Below are 25139 nucleotides of genomic sequence, written 5' to 3'. Positions count from 1 at the left end.
ACTCAAAATGAGTCGGTATCCACTAGAATTTTCGTCCCAAGTCTACTATAACTCGAGTCGGAGAATAATATTATTAAAATCTACACTATTATTACCGTTACACGGCTACGGCTATATTTTATGAAAATAAGCTTTAAAATAATAATTATTTAATAAAAATTACTTAAAAGTTTATTTAAAAATATTAAGAAAGTGCGGGGTGTTACAATCACCCCACCTTTTAAAAAGTTTCGCCCTCGAAACTTGAAACGAAAAGGTATTACCTTAAGAAAACAAACTAGGGTACTTGACACGCATGGAAGCCTCCGGCTCCCAAGTCTCTTCTTCTACATCACCACACTTCCACAAAACCTTCACCAAGGGCACCACTTTGCTCCTTAGCTTCTTCTCCTTTTTATCCAAGATACGAATCGGTCTCTCCTCGAAAGAGAGACTAGGCTCAAGCTCGGGAATCTCATTTTGCAACACATGACTAGGGTCGTTAATGTACTTCCTAAGTTGAGAAACATGAAAGACATCATGAACTTTACCCAAACTCGGGGGCAAATCTAATCTATAAGCCACGGTACCAATCCTTTTTATCACTTCATACGGTCCAATGTACTTCGGACTCAACTTCCCTTTAACTCCAAATCTCTTTACTCCTTTCATCGGGGACACTTTCAAGAACACCTTATCTCCAACTTCAAACTCCAAGGGTCGACGGCGAACATCGGCATAAGATTTCTGTCGATCTTGGGCGGCTTTCATTCTTTCACGGATGAGCTTCACTTGATCAATCGTCTCGGCTAACTTGTCGGGTCCTAGATCACGAACATCACTTGCTTGGTCCCAACAAATTGGACTACGGCATTTTCTTCCATAAAGGGCTTCATACGGGGCCATCTTGATAGAAGCATGATAACTATTGTTGTAAGAAAATTCCACCAAAGGTAAGCTCTTCTCCCAACTAGAATGAAAATCAAGGGCACAAGCACGCAACAAGTCTTCTAGAGTTTGAATTGTCCTCTCGGATTGTCCATCGGTAGCGGCATGAAAAGCGGTACTCATCAACAACTTACTACCCATAGCATCTTGCAAAGCTTTCCAAAATCTTGAACAAAACCTCGGGTCACGATCCGAAACGATCTCCTTAGGAACACCATGGTAACGAACGATCTCTTCAACATAAGCACTAGCAAGACGGTCTAAACTCCAAGTTTCTTTGATGGGGATGAACCTAGCACACTTGGTCAATCTATCCACAACAACCCATACGGCATCCTTTCCACCAACGGTCTTAGGCAAGGCCATCACAAAATCCATGGAAATGGACTCCCACTTCCATAAAGGAACATCCAATGGTTGTAGCAAACCACCGGGTCTCTTATGCTCAATCTTCACTTGTTGACAAGTAAGACATCTTCCAACATATGACACAATGTCATTCTTCATGTTAGGCCACCAAAACTGAAGCTTCAAATCTTTATACATCTTGTCTCCTCCGGGGTGAATCGAATAAGGGGATAGATGAGCTTCATCTAGAACTCTCTTCCTCAAATCAACGGCATCGGGCACATACATGCGTCCTCGGTAACGGAGGTAACCTCTAGCGTCAATCTCACAATCCTTTACTTTCCCTTCAAGAAGCTTGGCTTGAAAACTTTTAAATGTAGCATCGTCCACAAGGCTATCTAGAATCTCACGGTGAAGAACGGGCTCGGCAACCATAGCACTAAGATAATCAAAACCACTCTCCACAAGTTGCAAACTTAGCTTACGAAACTCGGCACAAAGGTCGTCGGGGAGCACACGAATGACACTCAAGGAATGAGTCGACTTCCTACTAAGGGCATCGGCAACCACATTTGCCTTTCCTTCATGATACAACAACTCCATGTCGTAATCATTCACCAATTCCAACCATCGTCGTTGTCTCATATTCAAATCCTTTTGGGTGAAGATGTACCTCAAACTCTTATGGTCGGAGTAGATACGGCAATGGACTCCAATGAGGTAGTGTCTCCACATCTTCAAGGCATGAACAATGGCGGCTAACTCCAAATCATGAGTGGGATAGTTCACCTCATGAACTCTCAATTGTCGCGAAGCATAGGCAACAACTCTTCTATTTTGCATAAGAACACAACCCAAACCCATCTTAGAAGCATCACAAAACACATCAAAATCAACTCCATCCTCGGGCAAGGTCAACACGGGAGCGGTAGTCAACCTCTTCTTCAACTCTTGGAATGCACCTTCACAAGCTTCGGTCCACACAAACTTGGTCTCTTTCTTCAAAAGTTGAGTCATCGGTCTAGCAAGCTTGGAAAAATCCTTCACAAAGCGACGGTAGTAACCCGCCAAACCCAAGAAACTACGGATCTCACCAACATCGGTTGGACTCTTCCACTCAATCACGGCTTCAATCTTCGAAGGGTCTACCATGACACCATCCTTAGATATAACATGGCCTAGAAAAGACACCTTAGACAACCAAAATTCACATTTGGAGAATTTGGCAAACCACTTTTGACGACGAAGGATTCCCAAAATGATACGGAGGTGATCGGCATGCTCTTCTTCGGACTTGGAAAAGATGAGGATATCGTCGATGAAGACCACAACACACTTGTCTAAGAACTCACAGAAAGTCCGGTTCATTTGGTCCATGAAGATAGAAGGGGCATTGGTTAAACCAAAGGGCATCACCTTAAACTCGAAATGTCCATATCTCGTGCTAAAGGCGGTCTTAGGGATATCGGACTCACGAACGGGGATTTGGTGATAACCGGATCTCAAATCAATCTTGGAGAAAGTAGAAGCACCTTTGAGTTGATCAAACAAATCTTCAATTCTTGGTAGAGGATACTTGTTCTTGATGGTAACACGGTTAAGCTCACGGTAGTCAATGCAAAGTCTCATGGATCCATCTTTCTTCTTCACAAAGAGAACGGGAGCACCCCAAGGCGAGGCACTAGGTCTAATGAATCCCTTCTCAATCATCTCATCAAGTTGCTTCCTCAACTCCTTCAACTCGGTTGGCGCCATACGGTACGGGGCTTTAGCAATCGGTCCGGTTCCGGGTACAAGGTCGATAGAAAACTCAACATCTCGCTCGGGAGGAATTCCGGGCAATTCTTCGGGAAAGACGTCGACAAACTCACGAACCACGGGCACTTCTTCGATCTTCGGTAAGGAAGGGGAGGTCGAAGTCACCACACAAAGAAAGATTTGGTAACCTTTCCTCCTCATACTCATCAACTTCAAAGCGGAAATCAACTTCACACCTTCTTGGGAACGGACTCCTCTATAGGACACACGAGTGCCTAACGGACTCTTGAGGCGAATCTTTTGGTCTCTACACTCGAATCTTGCATCATACTTTGACAACCAATCCATACCCAAAATTACATCGAATTCCTCAAGGGGAAAACGAAGTAGGTTAGCGGGGAATAAGGTTCCCGAAATAGAGATAGGAATGTCGGAGAAAGTGAGGGAACAAGAGAACATTTCTCCGGAAGGTAAGGATATAGAAGTTTCCTCACTAGGAATAGGCTCAATGGCTAGTTTTTCCGAGAACTTGGAAGATATAAAAGATAAAGATGCGCCGGTATCAAATAAAATGAGGCAAGGTTGATCAAAAATTGAGAACATACCCGTAATGATATCGGGATGAGCGGCGGCTTCGGCTCGACTCATGACAAAGATAGTTCCTCTTGGCCTAGCATTTGAAGTAGGAGCATTCTTCTTCTCGGGGCAATCGGCAACACGATGTCCGGGCTTCTTACAATGAAAGCAAGTCAAGGGCTTGCCATAGCATCCAACTCCGGGGTGTAGAGCTTGTCTACAATGGTAGCACTTACGGTCCTTCTCAAGTTCATTAGTTGGTGAGGGAACTTGTCCTCTAGGTTCTTGAACTCTTGGTCCTTGTCCTCCATGGTCTTGCATCCTTGGTACAAACCTCCTCTTGTTGGCATAGTTTGGAGTAGAAGGCACAAATGGTCTCTTGCCATGAAAGTTAGAACGGTAAGAATGAGAAGAGGAGTGGATTTTGGAATCTTCTTCAATGGCCTTCAAAGAGCTTTCGGCCCAAATGGCATCATCATAAACTTCCACAAAGGTAGTTGAGCTTCTTCTCACCATGCTTTCCACCTTAGGATTTAACTTGTTCTTGTAGAAGTAGACACGATCCTCTTCATCTTTCACGAACTTGGAGGCATAATGAGCAAGTTCATTAAACTTGTCGGTGTAGGCTTGAATTGATAGCTTTCCTTGCTTGAAGTCCATGAATTCCTTCAATCTTTGTTGCTTGAGCTCCTTAGGGTAGAAGCGAGTCTCCACAAGTGACTTGAAGCGGTTCCAATCAAAGTTGGGGTCTTGTGTAGCGGTAGGACCGGTCAAAGTCCACCACCTATCGGCTTCCTTCACAAGAAAATGAGAGGCTAATTTCACCTTGTCCTCCTCTCGGGCATCAAAGAGAGAGAAGTTCTTCTCCATATCACGAAACCACTCCGAGAGAGCAACGGGATCCACTTCACCACCATAGGTCTTAGCCTTGTTCCTTGCTAGTTGACTTGCAATCCAAGCATAACTTCCTTGACGGTTAGCTTCGGGTGCAATGGGAGCGGGTTGAGCATTTTGTTGATTAGCAAGTACTTGAGTGAGGGCTTGCATGATAGCATTTTCCACTTGGGTTGGTCGTGCCATCTTGCACAAGAGCAAACAAGTTAGAACCTAACACAAAACATACACAAAAATGCTACCAACTTAGGTCCTTAATTCTACCCATCTCTCATTCGTTATTCAAGGTCAAGTGAGAATCTTAAGTTGGGGTACACGTGTGTGCTTCGGGAGCAATATTGCTCTGATACCAACTGTGACACCCCTCGTTGAGGCAACTAAATATAACTAGTAAATCGTGGCGGAAACACGAGATTTTTAAAACTTTTAAGACTTCTAATGAAGTCCAACGCGAGGTATCACCAACACGATAAAAAGTTTAGATAGTTAGCTTTAAGTTTACAATACAAGTCTATTTATTGGGGAAAAGATATCCCACGAATTAACATAGATTCGAAAAGTAGGTGAGTCTATTATGTGATAACTAAATAAGGTCCAAGGTAAGAACTCGCTAGCTCACACGGTCTTGCCCACTTAAGCTTCATCACCAACCTGTCATTCATAATAAATATGAAAGCCACAGTCAGTGGGGAGTAACTCAGGGTTCTCCCAGCCACAATATGTCAAAATACAAGTAATTAGGAATGTAATTAAACAAACAAGTATAAGAATAAATACTTACGGTAACAAGGGAATCATGATTAGTATGCAAAATGCAATAAGAGTAGTTATGCATAAATGTGAGAAGAATAATTAGGTCCAACGGTCAAATATTGACTCAACTCAAATGTAAGACAAATTACAAAGTATAGACTCAAACAAGACAACCCTCTAGACTCCAACCTCTTGGTAGGACGACGATCATAATACGGTCCTAGTCTAAACCTGGCCAGACTCTCGGGATGGACGACACCCGATTCGACAAACGATACCAAATCGTATCCAAGACTCGAAATATGGTACACCTAACCGTGCCCGAAAGTCGAGTAACCTCAAGCGGAACCTTGTCACCTAACCGTGACCCCCGGTCCGAAAAAGGCGGAAGGAAAAATAGCCCAACTCAGAAACAATGGCACCTAACCGTGACCCAATGTCCGAGGGCAAATAAATAAGGTATGTCGAGTAGTCTCACAATGTAAAAGTCACACTTGGTTCACAATTACGAGCAACAAAGGTTACCCAAACATAACGTAAACAATTCATGTGAAGCATGCATAAAGCATAGGAGTAAAACAATATTAGGTGCACTCTGCCGGTGTGGGTGGGCCTGGGCACGCCCACCGGCAAAGGATACCTATTTGCAAGGTGAAACAAGATAAAAATGCTTTGATATGTGTGTTTTGCGCAGAGACCGCCGCCCACCGGCAGGGAACACCGCTATGGATGAAACAAGGCAAAAATACCAAGATGCGTGTGTTCGCCGGTGACCAGAGTGCCGCCCACCGGCGGGAACACCAAAGAGTCCCTTTTTGTTCAAGAAGGCTCATTGTGTGTTCTCTGCCGGTTGACCGGCTGCCGGCCCACCGGCAGGGAACACACCCAGCTATAAAAGACACTAAATTGCATTTGTCCTCGCTGCCGGTTGGTAGACCGGCTGCCGGTCCACCGGCAGGGACACACATTGAACTTAATAAAACACAAGGGGCGCTTTGCCGGTTGGTAGACCGCTGCTGGGTCCACCGCAAAGTCATGCAATACTAAATTTTCCTAATTTTTCAACTCGGGGAGGCATGGTCTCGCTGCCGGTTGGTAGGCCGGCTGCCGGCCCACCGGCAGGGACACCCTGTACACGAAAACAACAATGAACAACATCCAAAGTCCTCCAAATTCAACTATCTTTCATTTAATCATCTCATGCTCCTCTAATATGATGAATACTCAGAAAATTTCCACTTTCAAGATGTAATTAGCATATGGGGTTGTTTATCAATCATTAAAATAAAGTTTAACCATGTAATTATGAGAGAAATTCTTTAAGACAAGTCTCATATTTCAACAAGGCACAAAACTACTCCTTAAGCATGTGAGGATTACCATACAAGCATTCTACTCAACATCAAATCACCAAAGGGCATGAAAGACATCAAATTTGACATTCATGTGAGTCTAATACTACACAATTCATACAATTTTAACATAAAAGTCGAGTAACCCATCACCGTTACCTTTTTGCACTTCAATCTTCTAAAGACTCGTCAATGATGTAGCTATCCTCCTCCGGGTTGTCCAAGTTCTCCCCTAAACACAAAAATAAAGGTATTAAGTCAAGAATCCACATCCTTGTAAGATGAGAATTTCGAAATAGAGGAAAAGATGGCAACTTTCTTACTTAGAAAGAAGGGAAATGAGAAAAGGAAGAGAATGGCGCGAAAAGGAACGAGATTGGTGAAGAATTGAGTGAGATATGGTGATTTTAGGGTTAGTAAGGGAAGGTTCAACAATGGTGGGGTGGTTGTTGGGAAATTTCAGAAATTACAAGTGAGGGAGATGAAGTTGTGAGGGTTTAGGTGAGGTTTTGTGTAGAGAAAGGAGGGGAAAAAGGCCCATGAGTTAAGTTAAGCCCAATAACTCAAAATGAGTCGGTATCCACTAGAATTTTCGTCCCAAGTCTACTATAACTCGAGTCGGAGAATAATATTATTAAAATCTACACTATTATTACCGTTACACGGCTACGGCTATATTTTATGAAAATAAGCTTTAAAATAATAATTATTTAATAAAAATTACTTAAAAGTTTATTTAAAAATATTAAGAAAGTGCGGGGTGTTACATGCATATCATGGCATACATGATCGATCCAACAGCAGAAGCATAAGGAATCGATTTCATACGTTCAACATCTTCGGGTTCAGTGGGTGACTGTGACTTGCTCAAAGTAATTCCACTACCCATTGGAATAAAACCCATTTTGGATTTATCCATATTGAAACGATGAAGAATCTTATCAATATAAGACTCTTGACTTAATGCCAATATCCTTTTAGGTTTATCTCTATAGATCCGGATACCTAATATGTGTTCTGCCTCTCCTAAATCTTTCATCTGGAAATGATTTCCCAACCACCCCTTAACGGAGGTAAGCATTGGTACATCATTCCCAATGAGTAGTATGTCATCTACATAGAAGATAAGGAAGACAACTTTGCTCCCACTAAACTTCATGTATAAACATGGTTCCTCGACACATCGAGTGAAACCATTTTCTTTTATCACATGATGGAAACGATGATTCCAACTTCTTTATGCTTGCTGAAGACCATAGATGGATCTCTTAAGTTTGCACACCATGTTAGGATTCTTAGGATATACAAAACCCTTTGTTGTGTCATGTATACATCCTCCTCTAAATACCCATTTAGAAAGGCGGTTTTGACATCCATTTACCATATTTCATAATCATTAAATGCGGCAATTTCTAACATGATCCGAATTGATCTAAGCATGGCTACGGGTCATCATAGTGTAAACCATGAACTTGAGTTAAACCTTTTGCAACTAACCTTGCTTTGTAGACATCATCATGTCCATCCATGCCATTCTTTACCTTAAAGATCCACTTACACTGAAGAGGTCTAACATCTTTAGGTAAATTAACCATGTCCCATACTTGATTGTCATACATAGAGTTTATTTCGGATTGCATGGCTTCTAGCCATAGCTTTGAGTTAGGAATAGAAAGGGCCGCTTTGTAGGTTATAAGTTTGTTACTTTCTAAAAGTAACACGTCAGAATCACCACCCATTTCGATAATACCTACGTATCTATCAGGTTGGCGACTGAGTCTACCTGACCTCCTCGGTTCGGAAGGTACAATAACTGAATTGGACAACGAAGGAACGTCTTCTTGCGTCTCTTCTCCAGTTTGTGGTTCTTGAACTTCGTCAAGTTCAAATTTTCTCCCACACTGTCTCCTAGAAATGAAATCCAATTCTAGGAAGACAGCCTCACAAGCCACAAACACTTTGTTCTCATGATGGTTGTAAAAGTAATATCCACGAGATATCTTTGGATAACCTACAAAGATGCATTTGTCAGACTTTGGTGCTAGCTTATCGACAGATTTGTTCATGACATAAGCTTCGCAACCCCAAATTCTTAAGTATGACAAGTTAGGAACCTTTACCTTCCATATCTCAAATGGAGTCTTTTCGGCGCCTTTAGTTGGGCTTTGGTTTAATGATCGAATAGCCGTTTGGATTGCAAATCCCCAAAATGAATTTGGTAAATTCGTTTGACTCATCATGGATCGAACCATATCTAGTAAGATTCGATTTCTCCTTTTGGCCACACCATTGAGTTGTGGTGTGCCTGGTGGAGTAAGTTGTGACACAATGCCACAATCTTTTAAGTGAGAATCAAATTCATTACTTAGATATTCACCACCACGATCGGATCGCAATGCTTTAATCCTTTTGTTCAATTGGTTCTCTACTTCACTTTGGAATTCCTTGAATTTCTCAGAAGCTTCACTCTTGTATTTCATTAAGTAGACATACCCATATCGACTTAAGTCGTCGGTGAAAGTGATGAAGTAGTCATAATTTCCTCTAGCAGTGATACTCATTGCACCACATACATCGGTGTGTATAAGTCCCAATAGTTCACTTGCTCGTGTCCCTTTACCACTAAAAGGAGCATGAATCATTTTGCCAAGGAGACAAGATTCGCACACCCCATATGATTCAAAATCAAGTGGTTTGATTATTCCAGTTGATACTAATCTTTTGATGCGTTTCTCGTTTATGTGACCTAATCGACAATGCCAAATGTAAGATTCATTTGGATCACTTGATTTGAGTCATTTTGATTCGATGTTGAAGATATTATTAGTTGAGTTGGAAGTGTCTAGAACATAAATATCATTAATAGAGGTGGCTTGGCCCATGGCCAAGTCATTTTTAGACAAAATACAACGATTGTTTTTTATGGCAAAAGAAAACCCTTCTGTGTCTAACATAGAAATGGAAATAATGTTCTTAGACAAAGTGGGTACATAATAATAATTATGAAGATACAACTAAAACCACTAGCTAAGGCCATCACATAGGTCCTCTTTCAAATGGCGGCTACCTTAGATCCATTTCCTAATCGGAGATCCACGTCACCCTTGCTTAGTGCTTTCACATTTCTTAGCCCCTGTAAATGATTACAAAGGTGAGAACCACAAACGGTATTTAATACCCATGTTGAGGTGGATGTATAATTAATATCAATAACATAAATATCGAAAGAAATATTGCCGACTGGAGTAACAATTCCAGCTTTGATATCTCCCAAATACTTGGGGCAATTTCGCTTCCAATGGCCCATGACATTGCAATAATGACATTTATCGTTGGTTTGGGCACCCTTCTTTGTTTTAGTTGTGGTATTCCCACTAACCACTTCCATTCCATTATTGGGTTTGGGTTTCTTACCCTTCTTTGCCTTTGTTTTAAAATTAACATTACTCCTTTTAGTTGCAAGGACATTCTTGCTAGAACTCCCACTCAATTTCTTATTTCTCCTTGTTTCTACAAACAAGGATGCCATGGATTTAGGTAGATTATCTTCACAAGATTCTCTCACCAAAGTGGTGAGCATGATAATGGGAGTGGGAGGTGTGGAAGTGGTAATATAGCAAAGATTCCCATCCTCACCAATGCCAAAGCGTAGTTCTCTAGTCGTATCATTGTCGTATATGGAGCATTTTTCATTGAATGATTGGAGCCAAGAATCAATGGTGATCGGTGTAAAAGAACTAGAAGAATCCATTGCGAAAAATAACTACAAAACGGAGATGAAGGAAATAATTAACATTTATCGTTTTATACTTGTAAAATATTTCAACAAGTCTAGCATTTATATAATGACCTCCGCCCAATTATATAAACGATTCCAAGACCCAAATGTTGGAGCTTTTGTCCTCACAAGTGTATGTGCGATAACCGATTCTCATATCCTAAAATTTCTCCCACTCAATGTAAAACAATTTGCAAATCTGGATTCACAAAGGTCGTATTTTACAAGCGATCTGTATCAAGAGTGGTTTCCCCGACTAGAGAGTAACTTAACTGATAAACGAATCATCATTCGAGCATGGCCATGCATTTCAGTTACAACTCCTCGAGCGGCCCTGAGAAATAACTAGACCTTATAAGGGTTGGATATTTTCCTCAACTCGAATCCTGCAGATGTAAGCACAATATGAAATGACCCAGAAAAAATCTACTTAGCCTCCAGTTATGGCAGACCGTGAGAAAGAAACCAAAGTCACCCAAAAACTGCCTTAATCTCAAGAGACAGTCGATAGTCAAAAAAATCGACTCTAGGAACACAATGGATGTCCTATCCACGACCTGTCACCGAATGTTTTTAAACATTTAGGACTCCATTACGTTGTCACAAAAAGTTGTCCTACGAGGTATCGTTATAATCTCGCATTTGTGATCGATCAGTCAACAGTTTGACTTATGGCTCGTTGAACCCACCATCAATCGACTGCACAATATAATAGCCGGAGTTATCAGCTCACATTGGCGATTACGGACCAAAACAAATATAATGTAATTCAGTTCACTTTGTGGCTAGAATAAAAAAAAAAAAAAAATTACAGAAAAAATAGCCAGAGATATCAGTTCACAGTGGCCAGAATGAAAAAAAAAAAATTATTTGTTATGGTTTTTACAGAAAAACCGCAAGAAGAAAGAAATAAAAACGGGTTGTTTTTGTTGTTTTGTCTATCTAGCCGAGAGAAAAGAAAAAAAAAATTTCTGTAATTTTTTTTTTTTTTTTATTCTGGCCACAAAGTGAACTGAATTACATTATATTTGTTTTGGTCCGTAATCGCCAATGTGAGCTGATAAATCTGGCTATTATACTGTGCAGTCGATTGATGGTGGGTTCAACGAGCCATAAGTCAAACGGTTGACTGATCAATCACAGATGCGAGATTATAACGATACCTCGTAGGACAACTTTTTGTGACAACGTAATGGAGTCCTAAATGTTTAAAAACATTCGGTGCCAGGTCGTGGATAGGACATCCATTGTGTTCCTAGAGTCGGTTCTTTTGACTATCGACTGTCTCTTGAGATTATGGCAGTTTTTGGGTGACTTTGGTTTCTTTCTCACGGTCTGCCGTAACTGGAGGCTAAGTAGATTTTTTCTGGGTCATTTCATATTGTGCTTACATCTGCAGGATTCGAGTTGAGGAAAATATCCAACCCTTATAAGGTCTAGTTATTTCTCAGGGCCACTCGAGGAGTTGTAACTGAAATGCATGGCCATGCTCGAATTATGATTCGTTTATCAGTTAAGTTCCTCTCTAGTCGGGGAAACCACTCTTGATACAGATCGCTTGTAAAATACGACCTTTGTGAATCCGGATTTGCAAATTGTTTTACATTGAGTGGGAGAAATTTTAGGATATGAGAATCGTTTATCGCACATATACTTGTGAGGACAAGTGGGAGTTTGTTGGAGCTTGTGTCCTCCACAAATTAGTGTGATAACATTAATAAATCTCTTAAAGGTTCACAAGGGTATACTTCGTATTTTAATCAGTTGATTAACGATTACCTATTAACGGTTGGCTTGCTAGAAAGTTTGACGTTATTATCATACAAATGGCGGTGATCAACTGGTCCCTAAAGGTCACACCTATAGGATGTGTTTGAGAGATGTGGTTATAGAAATATAATCACATTGATGCCTTATATGACTAAAAAGTTAGTCAATGTGTTGATGAGACAATTATTTAATGAAGATTAAATAATATTAGTTGAGACGAATTAACTGTCAATTCGTAAATTGAATATAATAAGTTATATTTAATTAAATGTATGTAATGTTAGCTTGGACGAATTAATCTGTTAATTCGTAATTAAATGTAATCGGTTATATTTAATATCAACAAGATGAATGTGTCATAGTGGTAATAGTGAGGGTACTCAAACCAAGAGGTCATGGGTTCGATCCTCACTAGATGACAATTTACACATTTTTTACATTTTGGAATAACCGAAAATAAGGAGATTATACTCCTTGCTATTTCGGGATTTGGGCCGAATAATTAGAAAGAAAAATCTACCCTAATCTACCTCATACACGGTTTAAGAGGGATTAGTGGTGATTTTTCTAACCTAATTCATTCTACACTACTACAAATACAGGTTATAACAACGGTAAAAAACCGTTGTTATATAAAAAAGCGGACGTTGTTAAAGCGTCCGTTGTAAAAGGTTTTAACAACGGTTGGTTTTCTTAAGGAAACCGTTGTTAAAAATATTAACAACGGTTTTAAGTATAAAAACCCGTTGTGGAAAGTGTGACTCAATTTTGGGGGGAAAGTTATAACAACGGGTTTTAATATACAAAACCGTTGTTATAACTAAAGACAACGGGTTGTTTGTAAATAACCGTTGTTGTTTGTTCTTAAAAAATAAAAAAAAATTAAATTAAATATTACTAGAATCATGCATAATTACGGCCCGTTATAATTCCGATGCATGCATTATTACTGACATCAATGTGCATATGAACGGACAATATGAAATGAGAAGGGTTAGTAATAAGATTTGAAGCAGCATTGAGAGATATGATGATGATTATGCATGGCCCAACTTCCTAACATATATATTAATTAAAAAACAACTCAACCCACACATTGTTTAGTATAAATACATTGCATTATCTCAACTAACATTTCCATTATCTCAATATATACATCTCCAAACCCTAACTGCTAAAACAAACTCCAAATAAATAACCCTACTTAATCTTTCAAAACAAACTCCAAACTCCAACAAAATGAATGATTTCATCCTTAAGACTCTTACTATGATCGAGAACAACAACGCCATCCGCCGGTTGCTCCATATTGAGGAAAGTTTCAAGATCTACCTTGCGGATGCTCGATCCGTACTGAAGGACGCCAAAGAAGATGGCTTGACGGAGCAGCAGCAATTGCAGCTATATGACGATATAGCAACTGCTGAACGGAACCTCCAAATAGCCAAGGAGGAGAGGAACGATATGATAGAGGAGAATAAGATCCTCTATGAAAATATATGAATTGCATTTTCATTAATGTAATTTTTTTTTTTTAATTTATGTATTTATATAGTTGTGTGACTTTGTTGAAGTCGAGTTTAGAACTAAAGTCAACACAAGTTAAACATAATTAATATATATATATATATATATATATATATATATATATATATATATATATATATATATATAGATTTGGGATCCGGTGAGAACCACCAAGATAATGAGAACTGTGAGAACCACTCACAACCATTAGATTCTAAATAAATATGGACGGCTGAGATTATTAACTCGCTTATTATCCTAAGTTTCTAACGCACAAACACCACAAAAACTCAAACACTGCCGTTTTACGCATTTTGCTTTCTTGTTCCTCTTTCTTTCTCTCACTTCGATAGTTTAATCACATTTTCACAGTGATTTCATCTACAATGATCAACTGGCTTTCTCTCTACCGCCTCCTTGTTCGTTTGCTCTGATTTCATCTATGATTCTCTTACTTTTTTTCTTCAAATTTAGGTAATTTCTCAAATTCCCCTAATTCTTTCTTATTCCTCAATTTTTACAATGTTTATGCTTCAAATTAATTGATTAGGGTTTCATTCCTGAATTGTTTTGCATTCTTTTTGGTTTTGTTGCTTTCAATTGTTTTGAATCCAAAGTCGGGCATCTCTATGGTATTGGAATAAATGGTAGGAACCCTCCTTTAGCGTCGACATCTTCTTCTAGACTCCGTCGTCATTACAGCAGTGCTGATGCCAATGGAATTAAGTCGACATTTTGTCAGATAGATGAACAAGTCCGTACGGAGGAGACTAAAATGATTGCCCTACGGAATCGGCAGGTCAAGATTGAAACAGAGGCATGGAATGATGCTGCAAAGGAGTACCAAGATTTGTTAACTCAGATGTGTCACAAAAAACTTGCCCCTAACCTCCCTTACATTAAGTCTTTGTTTTTAGGTTGGTTTGAGCCACTCAAGGATGCTATCAATGCAGAGCAGGAGGACTTGTCTAAGATTGGGAAGAGCAAGAGCTGTTGGGGTTATGAATCTTATTTTGATGCTTTGCCTTCTGATATGATGGCTGTTATCACTATGCATACCTTGATATCTATGTTGATGATAGGTCATGGCCATCAGTGTGCCACTGTTTTACAAGCATCAACTGAAATTGGTTAAGCTATTGAGCATGAGGTATTTTTTTTTTTAAGTCAATCAAACTATTCTATATTACTCCCCTCTGTCCCGGTCATTTGTGGTCATTTGTTGTCGTTTTCCATATTGGCATATTGGGTATCTCAATGAGTTGTTTTCTTTTCTATTTTAAGAATGAACAATTTGATGACTCATTCCTCTTTTCTTGGTCTTTGTGGCAAAAACAAAGTACAACAATTGACCGGAACGGAGGGAGTGTTTATTTTCTTATGGAAGATAGATAGATAAGTCAATTAATTAAACCAAACCAAACCACTGTATGTATATTTCACAAAGCTAAACTTCGCAGATTTTTAAATTAGATGCTATGTGCCTATGGTACTCCAACTGAGATGCAAGTGTCAAGGGCAACTATTTTGCCAAATGTGGAACTAAAGAAAGACTTGAAATTTTCATTGTGTTTGGTAAAGTTTATGGATTAAAGTCCTTATTGTCATACTCATACTCTCCTATAGAGAACCTTCCCCCCTTCACCGAAAATGAGTCTTCTGTTTGTTTTAAAGTCCTCATTTTCGAGTTAGTTACCCTGTAGTTCTAATTTTGTGTTGCATAATTATTATGACGGAATCCTGTTGAATACTTGGCTATGTTGTTTGCAATACCGAGCAATGCTAAAATTGGACACTAGGATTTTATTGTAGTAATTTAAAATTCTCAGTATCATTATTGACATCAATAACATGTTTCATCTCGTGTATTGTCACATATTTACAAACTAAACTACTGGTAAGCCTCATTTTAGTCCTATAAATTACCGTTGTTGTGTCTTTAATCCTGCTCATATGAATACATTCTGCTTTTGTTACAGTTGACTGTCATTTGATACTCGTCAGCCGACTGATGAGGATCAAATGACAGAATACTTTTTCACCTGGAAAACTAAGTTATATGTGCATGAAATAAGGCACTATGTGCATGAAATAAGGTTCTATGTGCATTAAAAAGTTTTTCAGTAGCGTCAGTTGTTTATATTGTGATACTAATTACTGTTGGTAAAGGACGTTAATTTTATATGTGCATGAAATAAGGTTCTATGTGCATGAAATAAGGTTCTATGTGCATTAAAAAGTTTTTCAGTAGCGTCAGTTGTTTATATTGTGATACTAATTACTGTTGGTAAAGGACGTTAATTTTATATGTGTATGAAATAAGGTTCTATGTGCATGAAATAAGGTTCTATGTGTATTAAAAAGTTCTTCAGTTGCATCATTTGGTTATATTATGATACTAATTACTGTTTATCAAGGACGTTAATTTTATATGGGCTTGAAATAAGATTATATGTGCATGATATACGGTCCTATGTGCATGAAATAAGGTTCTATGTGCATGAAAAAAAGTTCTATGTACATGAAATAAGGGAAATGATTGTGGAGGAGATTTAATGTATTTACCGTTCTTTTTATGTAACTATAAGGCATTTTTGTTTATCTATTACTTATCTTGCTAATATGTCAGAAACATTTCAGTATACTTATGTCAGTTATTTAGGAGGCCATAATCATATGATATTCTCGTTATTTAATACTCGTATTTGTTTAGCGTATTTTAAAGGCTATTAGCTCAATGGTAGAGCAATGTGCAAATTTTGCACAAAGGTATGGGTTCGAGTCCCATATAGCCTATTAGATGCATGAAAAAGCAACCTATGTGCATTAAACAACCCTGTACATGCATGAAAAAGTGTCCAATTTCCTCATCTTTTTTTGTCTTTAGATCCTTGATAAGAAGTGGAAATAGGATTACCAATTACATTATTTCATTCTTAGAATAAAAGAAAGATTTGTATTTCATAGCCAATATGGGAGTCGAACCCACATCTTGTGCATTGCACAATGCTCTCCATTTGAGCTAATTGACTTTCAAAATATGTAAAACGTAAATATTTATCATGAAAAAACAGCATTGATATCGTGACGGAATTATAAACTGATAAGTGGGTCATTTAATTTACGGTTGGATTATTCGAATCTCCGAAATATTGTTTATAAGACCTCTGTCTCGAACTCTCAATCACTAGCTATATAGTAAGAATTCATCAGTTCGAGACTACTAACTGTTATTGGCAGAGCAGTTCTGGTATCAAAGTGTATGTAAATAACGGAATCCTAGCATCTTACGCAGCTCCATTAAATTAGGATGTCCAAAATACATAAAAAAAGAAGTAAAACGCATCACAAAATTCTGAAATAAATTGTCACCACCACCACTACCATAACATATGTCTGAACCCAGAACACAAATATGTTGTTTGGAGATGACACAACAAAAAAACAGCTAATGACCTATATGACACAAAAAGTCATCAGAACTAAGGGTTGGGGCTCCCTGGCAATTTAAGTAACACATTGATGTATCTAGTGTCCAAGAAAAGATTATCGGAAGGATGACTAACTACTTGTTATTAACATGTTGAGCATAGGAATCCAAGCCGTGCTGCATGATCATGGTTCTAAGAGACTGGCAGATGATATTGCACCTGAAGATAAATAACTTACAAAGATTCTCATATGGCATCCAATTTCAGCACTTTCTGCTTAAGTGCTACCTGCTCATGCTTACTCCAAACCTTTGTCACACTTCTTTGTCAACTTCTATAAGGTGACTATGACCTATTAGTCTATTACTATCGGCCGAGACGGCGAGACTGGGTCCGAACCTGATTAAGCCAGCCGACGGATGTAAACTTAGAACTGGGGAATCAGAACCGAAGATATCTTACCCTAGTGGCGTACAATGCACTTAAGGTATCCTTCCCCTTATAATCTAATACCCTTCTGTCTCATTTGACAAGAAGTAAAAAAAAAGGATATCAGTCCGTCCACAAAAGAACCAAACTTGACTCGACTACCCAGCCCGCAAAATCGGAGACTGGATTCCTCAAAGAGACCGTAGAGCAGATCACTTGCTAACAAGTCCGGGATAGTATACAGGTCAGAGTCTAAGACCGTTTCAGACCCATCAGCTCTCGTTCCAAACTCAGTTTGACAAACCACAAACTTCAAAAAGATAGAAGGGTTTGAGGAAAAGTAATAGGTTTCGAAATGTTCATTTTCCGTCTAGTTTATACAAAGCCAGCTGATAAACAAAAAAAAAAAAAAAAAAAAAAAAACAGCAAACACAAAAACACTAGTATTACCTGTGTTAATCATGCGTTTAATGCAGATAGGCTGATATCCTGAAGTTGTTTGTGCAGGATGCAGCAACATGGCTTGAGTATTTTGAATCAAAAGTGATAGAGCAACAAGAATTAGCAAGAACGGGAACACCAAAGCCCGATGCATCAATTGCTAGTAAAGGGCATCTTAGGTACTCAAATGATGGATTGTGGAACCAGCTATGCACATGCACTGCTTCAATTGAGGTAATTTGTCCACATCTCCTTGAACTACTAAACCGGTGGCGTCTTTAGAAACAATTGAGGTAATTTCTCAATACGCCAACCCTAGTTTCAATTTATACACCAATTACATTTATATAAACTCGAATCAATAATTAGTCGACCCTAATTTGTTGACTAATTAACAAATTCGAGACACATGAAGTCGAAATTCAAGCAAATTGATAAAGGAATTAAACAAACCTCATCGGATTTTGAAGAACGGCGAGGTTCGATTTACGTCTCCATTGATGAGGGGTGTAGCAGCTATGGAAGCTTGTTCTTCAAATCCAAGTAGTTGTTTGATGATCGCGGAGAGAGAGAGAAAAAAATTGGAGACCAAAAGTATGAGACAAATACTGTATTATTTTGGTTAAATGAATGATCGTTGGACGAAAAAATCTGGTCTTATGTCAGCCATCGATTTGCTTAAGATCTAAGGGGGTTGTAAGAGGTTCTCACAGTTCTCAATATACTAGTGGTTCTCACCGGATCCTGACCCTATATATATATATATATATATATATATATATATACATACATACATATATATATAAGGGACTGATCAACCTGTATCAAATATATTTGATCAGTTAATAATTTGGGTTCCATCCTATAGGTGTGACCTCAAGGGATCAACTGATCACCACCGTCAAACGACAGTAACGTCAAACTCTAGTCAGCCAATCGTTACTGACGAATGTTGATCAGTTGACTATATAATGTATCATCCCTTATGTATTCTTATTATGAGATTTAGATATGTAATCGCACTATTGTTGAGGACACATACTCCAACAGCTCCGATACACCAGCCATATTTTTTTAGAGAGAAATTTAGAGAGAAATTAAAGAGTAAATGTTTGATAATTTATATTTTTACCTAAAACATTATGAAGACATATTTATAGAATTATTTTGGTCAAATTTAATATTATTGGTCAAATTGAATATTTATTAAAGTTCTGATAAAGTTTTGCATGCAGTGGTCAAACTAAGAAATCTAATCAAATAGTGACAACGGTTGAATTGAAAAACCGTTCTTTCATAATTGAAAATGATAACGTTAACAAGAAACCCGTATCTATAACATAACAACGAGTACCACAAACCGTTGCTGGTGCTAATTTAGTAACGATTTTCGAAATGCCGTTTTCTTAAACTGGTAACGGTTACCTAATAACCGTTGATAAGAGAGATTTTATAACGAGCTTTTGGAAACCGTTAAAACGTTTTTGATAACGGTTTGTTAAGTAGCTGTTGTCACATTATAATAACAACAGTTTTCGTAGGAAACCGTTATTCTGATTATCGCGATCTAGGTTTCCGCCAATAGTTGGAAAACGGTAATCTAAGTGTCGTTATTAAATACATTAATCTGTTGTGATACGCTCCTTATTGATTTCCAAATTTCGTGTAGTGTATAGAATTATACCTGCAATCAAAAGGATGAAAAAAAAATGATAGGAAGTGTCTCAAAAACCGTGCCCTAGCTCTTGCCGTTTATCTCCCTTGCTCGGTCTCTCTCTCTCTCTTCTCTTTTCTCTCTAGGTTTCTTTAGTTTGTGTTTAGGAATAGAAAATGTTATGATGTAGTGTAAAGTTGGGTTTATATATCAAGAGTCTAACAAATACAACTTAAGTGAATCCCGAACATGTCCGGAAAGCACTAGCTCTAACCGGCCCTTCACTCGGCCTTCTCACTCGTTTAATCATTCTAGACTCGTAACATATATATATATATATATTTTTTGGGAAGATTAAGCTTCTCATTAATAATTAAACTTCATGTCCCTTACAACATTTTATAAGGTAATTACCCTATCACCTTATTTCTCACATAGTATACTCGCCCATTGCATAACACTCCTATTGTTACTTACAAAATTCATGCTAGTAAACCTCATCCTCACATCATTTTTCACTTGAGCTACTAGAACCTCAGGCCTAGTAAGAGGTTATTCCAATCTGCTTTTGTTCCTACTCCACCGGATCTGTGTCAACAGGCTTGCTAGAATCATGGCAACCCCTATCTTCCTGCCCCTGCTTCTATGCCTTCAATGAAGCCACCATTCAATGCAGTGCTGTCCAGGAAGTTGTACAACACACTATTTGCTTACTAAATCCCTGCACTTACTACTGTAGATACATTTAAAGAACAAATTGTAGATACCCGTATCCGTCGATATTGGAATTTATAGAGAACCCGACAAACACCCGATGATGATAGGACACATGTATTCTTTAGTTGTCATTGTCATTATTTTGAGCTCGTTTTACGATGTAGAATGAGCGTCGTCGATGAAATATTTTATCAACTTAAATGATATTTAAATTAATGTTTTTTAAAGTGAATTCATTTTATTGTTTTACCTTGAATTTATTTTCTTAAATTTATTTTATTGAAAATAAAATATATTTTTTGATTTGAAAAATCATTCTTTAGTTAACTGATTTGAAAAATCAATTTAAATCGTTTTATAAATCGTATTTGAAGAACTCGTTTTTTACGACGATTTTATACGCGATTTTGAGCTCATTTTCAACTTGATTTGGGCACGATTTTCGAAGCAAATTCGAACCAATTCCTGACCCATAACCCAACCCATCACTCACCCTCATAACCAGGCCCTAATACCATGCAAACCCATGTCCATACCTCCTTATTTTCGAGCCCCAAACAGCAGCACAAACCAGTCCGTCACCCTTCAACCCGAGTCCACTAAACAACCCCAAACCCGCTCCAAACACCACTTAAACCCGTGCCCATTAACTCTAATCCATACCCTAGTATCATACTCATATTACCCTAGCTTAACCACCAAGAAACAGCCCTCCAAAACCCTACACGAGCTAACAATAGCTGCTGGACAGCAGCAGCGAAACAGAGCAGCCCGACTGCTTGTTGCTCTCTTTTACCCTACTTTAACTCCCTATAAATACCTCCCCTCTGCCATACTTTCATTCCTCTAAGTTCTCCATACATACTACCGTCACTCACAAGCATTAAACTCCAGAAAAAAACCCTAATTGCCTCTGAAAACCCTCGACAAAACCGAGACATCCAAACTGAAACAGTTTGTGTCTCTCTCGAAATACAATTCGTTTCCCCTTCAAATCTCCATTAAAATTCGAGTTTCTTGTTCCTAATTAACCACATAACATCCATCTACATCTTAGACAAAGATTCACGAGCCAAATTGACCTTGAGAGTACACGAATCCCCTCGAAAAACAGAGTGTCATACACTCTATTTTCGCGGCTTTTCCTGTCTGTCCAGTTCTGTTTGTGCTCGTTTTTCGTGCCCAATAACTCAAAACGAGCGTGGTTTGTTTTAATTTCTTTGTTCTTCTCTCTTTCTAGTTTTCAAAATATCTTTTAATTCTAATTTTCACCGTGAAACGAGTGAGAAATTGCAGTTTGAAAGTTGCTGTCCAGATTTGCGAAAAAACGTGTTGTTGCTTTGTTCCTTCGTCGACGACGGCGTCTCGAGATAAAATCTACGATCGATTACGACCCAAGACAGAGTCAACGATACATGTAGGTTGAGGGTGCATCAAATCCTCCTCTTCTCCTTTTTATTTCGTTCTTTTATGCTTGTTTTTTCATTGTTCGTTTTACGTTGTTTATCGTTTTGTTAATCGTTTGATATCGTTAACTATGAAACTAGTTTAGTCCGAGTATGAGTTAAAGTACCACCACGAACACCCGCGTTGACTTGAGATGGGAAAGAAATCCGCCACATCGGTCGGTCGTATCCCCCATCTCATTTACATATCCTCGTGTTCAAGGTAGGGCATTAATAAAATGAATTCTAACTTCGTTCCTCGCTTTTGACCCCTCGTTTGTTTCGTTCAATTCGACCTACCCTAGGACCCTTCGCATGTTAGTTCGACCTCTGATTGTTAACATATGACTCATTTAGACGACATTAGATCAATTTAATAACCTAATTAGACACGTTAGGTGGCTTCGACATAAGCATTAAAATCGATCAACAATTCTATAACCATATTGAATGCATCTCTCTTTTCACTTGATTTCTCACTAGCATAGGAGTGCGTGATTAGAACCTTCCTATTTACACTCGATGAGTAAGCGTTAATCTTATAATATCGTGACCTAGTTGGACCCTTTAGGCCGTATAGAATACACATTCGCGTGACATCTTCTCAATCGATCAACGTCGTTTCTAATTTGTTTTCTAACTCGTTTCCTAACTCGCTTTGCAAATCTATCTAACCTAATGAACCTAACCTAGGTACTAGGGTGGCCGTGCCTGGGGCCATGTGCTTGGCCGTGCCTTTTGTCATTCTTGCTTCATCTTTATATCGTTTATTCATCGTTGTTTTGTATTTGGCAATTACCTTTTGTTTATCGAGTCGTGTTTTGTAATTTGTTTGTAATTAGTTTTCCGTCATCGAGTCAAATGATTTCTAAAAAACCTTAGTCTTATTTGGTTAGATAGTTGTGCTCCAATTCATGTAAGAGCGTAGTAAATCGCATGTTGTTTAAAGCAACATGGCCCGATTTATGCTAATGCATGCTTAGGTGTGTGACCCAATGTCTAATTCGATAAGATTAAGCGAAAGTACGCATTACGAGGAGTGACCCAAGGCCGTGAGTCATGTAAGCCGTGGGCCACCCCCCTTGTGCACGTTTTCCTAGGCCAAATTGGCCGTGTAGTGTGTCGTGTATGGTTTTGTGTATAGCGTTGTATTTTAGATCGAGTTGTATCTTTAATTTCTCGTTGTGTCGGCATGAAATGCCTTGGTTGTAATAGGGTAGATCCCAACGGCTCCCCCATTCCCCTTAAGCCTTGTTTGTTTCGTTTTATGTGTTGTTAGATCAATCAACCCACATGCTAAATTACAACTTTGACAAAGTTAGTTTAGTTGCATCTAAAACGACATAGAAATTGTTGTCACATCTTAGGGTTTTAAAACGATGTTTCCATATCATATATCGCAGTAGCTACGGCCTTGTTTGAAATCCGATACTTGACTTAGTAGAGGCCGTCATTGCCGGGCGGGGTTAGGTGTCCTTATGGGCTTCCTAACACGTACCCTCACCCCTTAATCAAGATCTATGGTTTGTGGATCCGTCTAAATACCATTGGATTACGAGTGTCATTCTAATCGAGTGATATAGGGTACAAGTCTTTATCTTTAATCACTCGTAGTCGATTGGCTTTATGCTTTTCGATGAAAGGTGTAAAGTTGACTTGAACGGTTCCAAGTTCCCATAAAACTTGGTGGCGACTCTAATTTGTCTTAATTCGATTCGAAAGAACCTCGAGTCGATTATGCCTAGTGTGGATCCCGCGGGCGTTGTCCACAGTTTGGCGACTCCGCTGGGGACAAGAGGACTACTTACACTTTGTTTCTAGGGTCTTTTCCTCCGAGGTGAAACTTGAAAAGAAAGTATTGGAAAGTAAAACATTACTCGTAGTGCTACGATTCATGCATAAACCCTTAAGGACTTTCCCGGGCCGTCCCAGCGCTTCTTTGTGACGCGTGGGGGGCGACGTCCCACTATGCCAGGAACTTGCACATTGCTTGCTTCCGCTCCGCCTCGTCGTGGTTCTTGATGGTGGGGATGCTCTTCTAGGTACTCTACCTAAAGGCCCTTGCTCTATAAGACCCAAAAAGGATGGACGGCATAGACCTTCTTGTAGAAGACTTGTCGAGACTTAGAGATGTCTAGGAGCATACATCCTTATAACATGAGAATGACAATGTGCGAAATGAATTTCCCGAGTCTTTTCAAATTTTTCGTATCGATTTCAAAACCGAACTTTTGAACAACTTACTTTCAAAATAGCATGGTTTTAAAAAACGCGGAATGCTGCCCAAGTAGGACTAGATTTTTCGGCCCAAAATGAGCTTTTATAGCCGGCATGCTGCCCATTTTAAATCTCATTTTCAAATCAATTTTTTCGTTTTTTTCAAATTCAATCCAAAATGTTTCTCGAACCTTAACCAAGCATGAAATGCGTCGAGTCGTGTCCGGGTCCTGGCCGTGTTTGGCTAGGCGTGTCTCGTCTCAAGTGTCTAGAACACGACCTTGTTGGGTCGCCCAAGCCCAATTCTTGGGATTCCAGTCGTGTTGGTCTACCTTTTGGTCTAGGATAGTCCACAGAAACGTCCAAGCTAGGCCATTTAGGGCGTTTCACTTAAACCTATAGGCTATGAAAGTCCAATCACGGGTTTAGTTACACCGAGTCCAGTTTAGAATCGAGCTATGACAGCTTGAGTCATGTCGTCTTGTCGAGTCTAAAATGAATCGAGGTCTAAATCCAACCGTGAGTCGAACCTTTTGGTTAGTCGGTCATAAGTTGAGTCTTTGTTTGAGTCAAGTTGGTGTCGTGTCCTTAAGTGTGCAGGGGCTCTTAAATTTGAATATTGACTCGGTTCGGGGTTTTCTTGTAGAAAGGCCGCCAAAAACCCGACTTCAAGCAATGGAAGATGTTGTTAACAAACTCACTGAGGCCGTGAACCTCATGATGACCAGAATGGATGTGATCGAATCCAAGCTGGGTGAAGATTCCTCTTCATCTACCCCACCTCTGACTGATCTGGAGAAACGGTTCAAATTCATTGAAGACCGTCTGAAACTCTCCCAGGGGAAGAACATCCACTACGAAAATGCTAGGGCCTATGCCCTAGTTCAGGATAAGTTGCCCATAAACATGGTACTCACTGATATCCCAAAGTTTAAGGGCACAGAAGATCCAGTCCACCATGTTAAGGCCTATAAGGGGTACTTATCACTGAAGGGAGTGCCTGCTGACATGCTCTCTGAAATTTTTGCTCAATCTCTGGATGAACACCCGAAGGCGTGGTTCTACAATCTTGACCTTAAGAACTTCCCTACTTTCGAAGATATTACGGTGGAGTTCTGCAAG

At 39.1% G+C, this 25139-nt stretch overlaps 1 protein-coding gene across 1 annotated transcript in view; it reads right to left on the bottom strand.

Annotated features, from left to right (window-relative positions):
* The window catches only part of LOC141601171 (uncharacterized), a 169798-nt gene extending 162699 nt beyond the window's left edge, over positions 1–7099 (bottom strand). The window contains exons 1-2 of the mRNA XM_074421440.1: positions 6768–7099; positions 1062–4689 (exon numbers count right to left, since the gene is read on the bottom strand). Coding sequence (XP_074277541.1) covers positions 1062–4689 — 3628 coding nt within the window. The 5' untranslated portion in view covers positions 6768–7099. The remainder of the gene's footprint in view (positions 1–1061; positions 4690–6767) is intronic.
* Between the last annotated feature and the right edge of the window lie 18040 nt (positions 7100–25139).

Source organism: Silene latifolia, chromosome 9, assembly GCF_048544455.1.
Source record: "Silene latifolia isolate original U9 population chromosome 9, ASM4854445v1, whole genome shotgun sequence".
NCBI lineage: Eukaryota > Viridiplantae > Streptophyta > Magnoliopsida > Caryophyllales > Caryophyllaceae > Silene > Silene latifolia.
The sequence above is the reverse complement of the archived record's forward strand: the minus strand, read 5'-3'. Positions and strand labels throughout refer to the sequence as shown.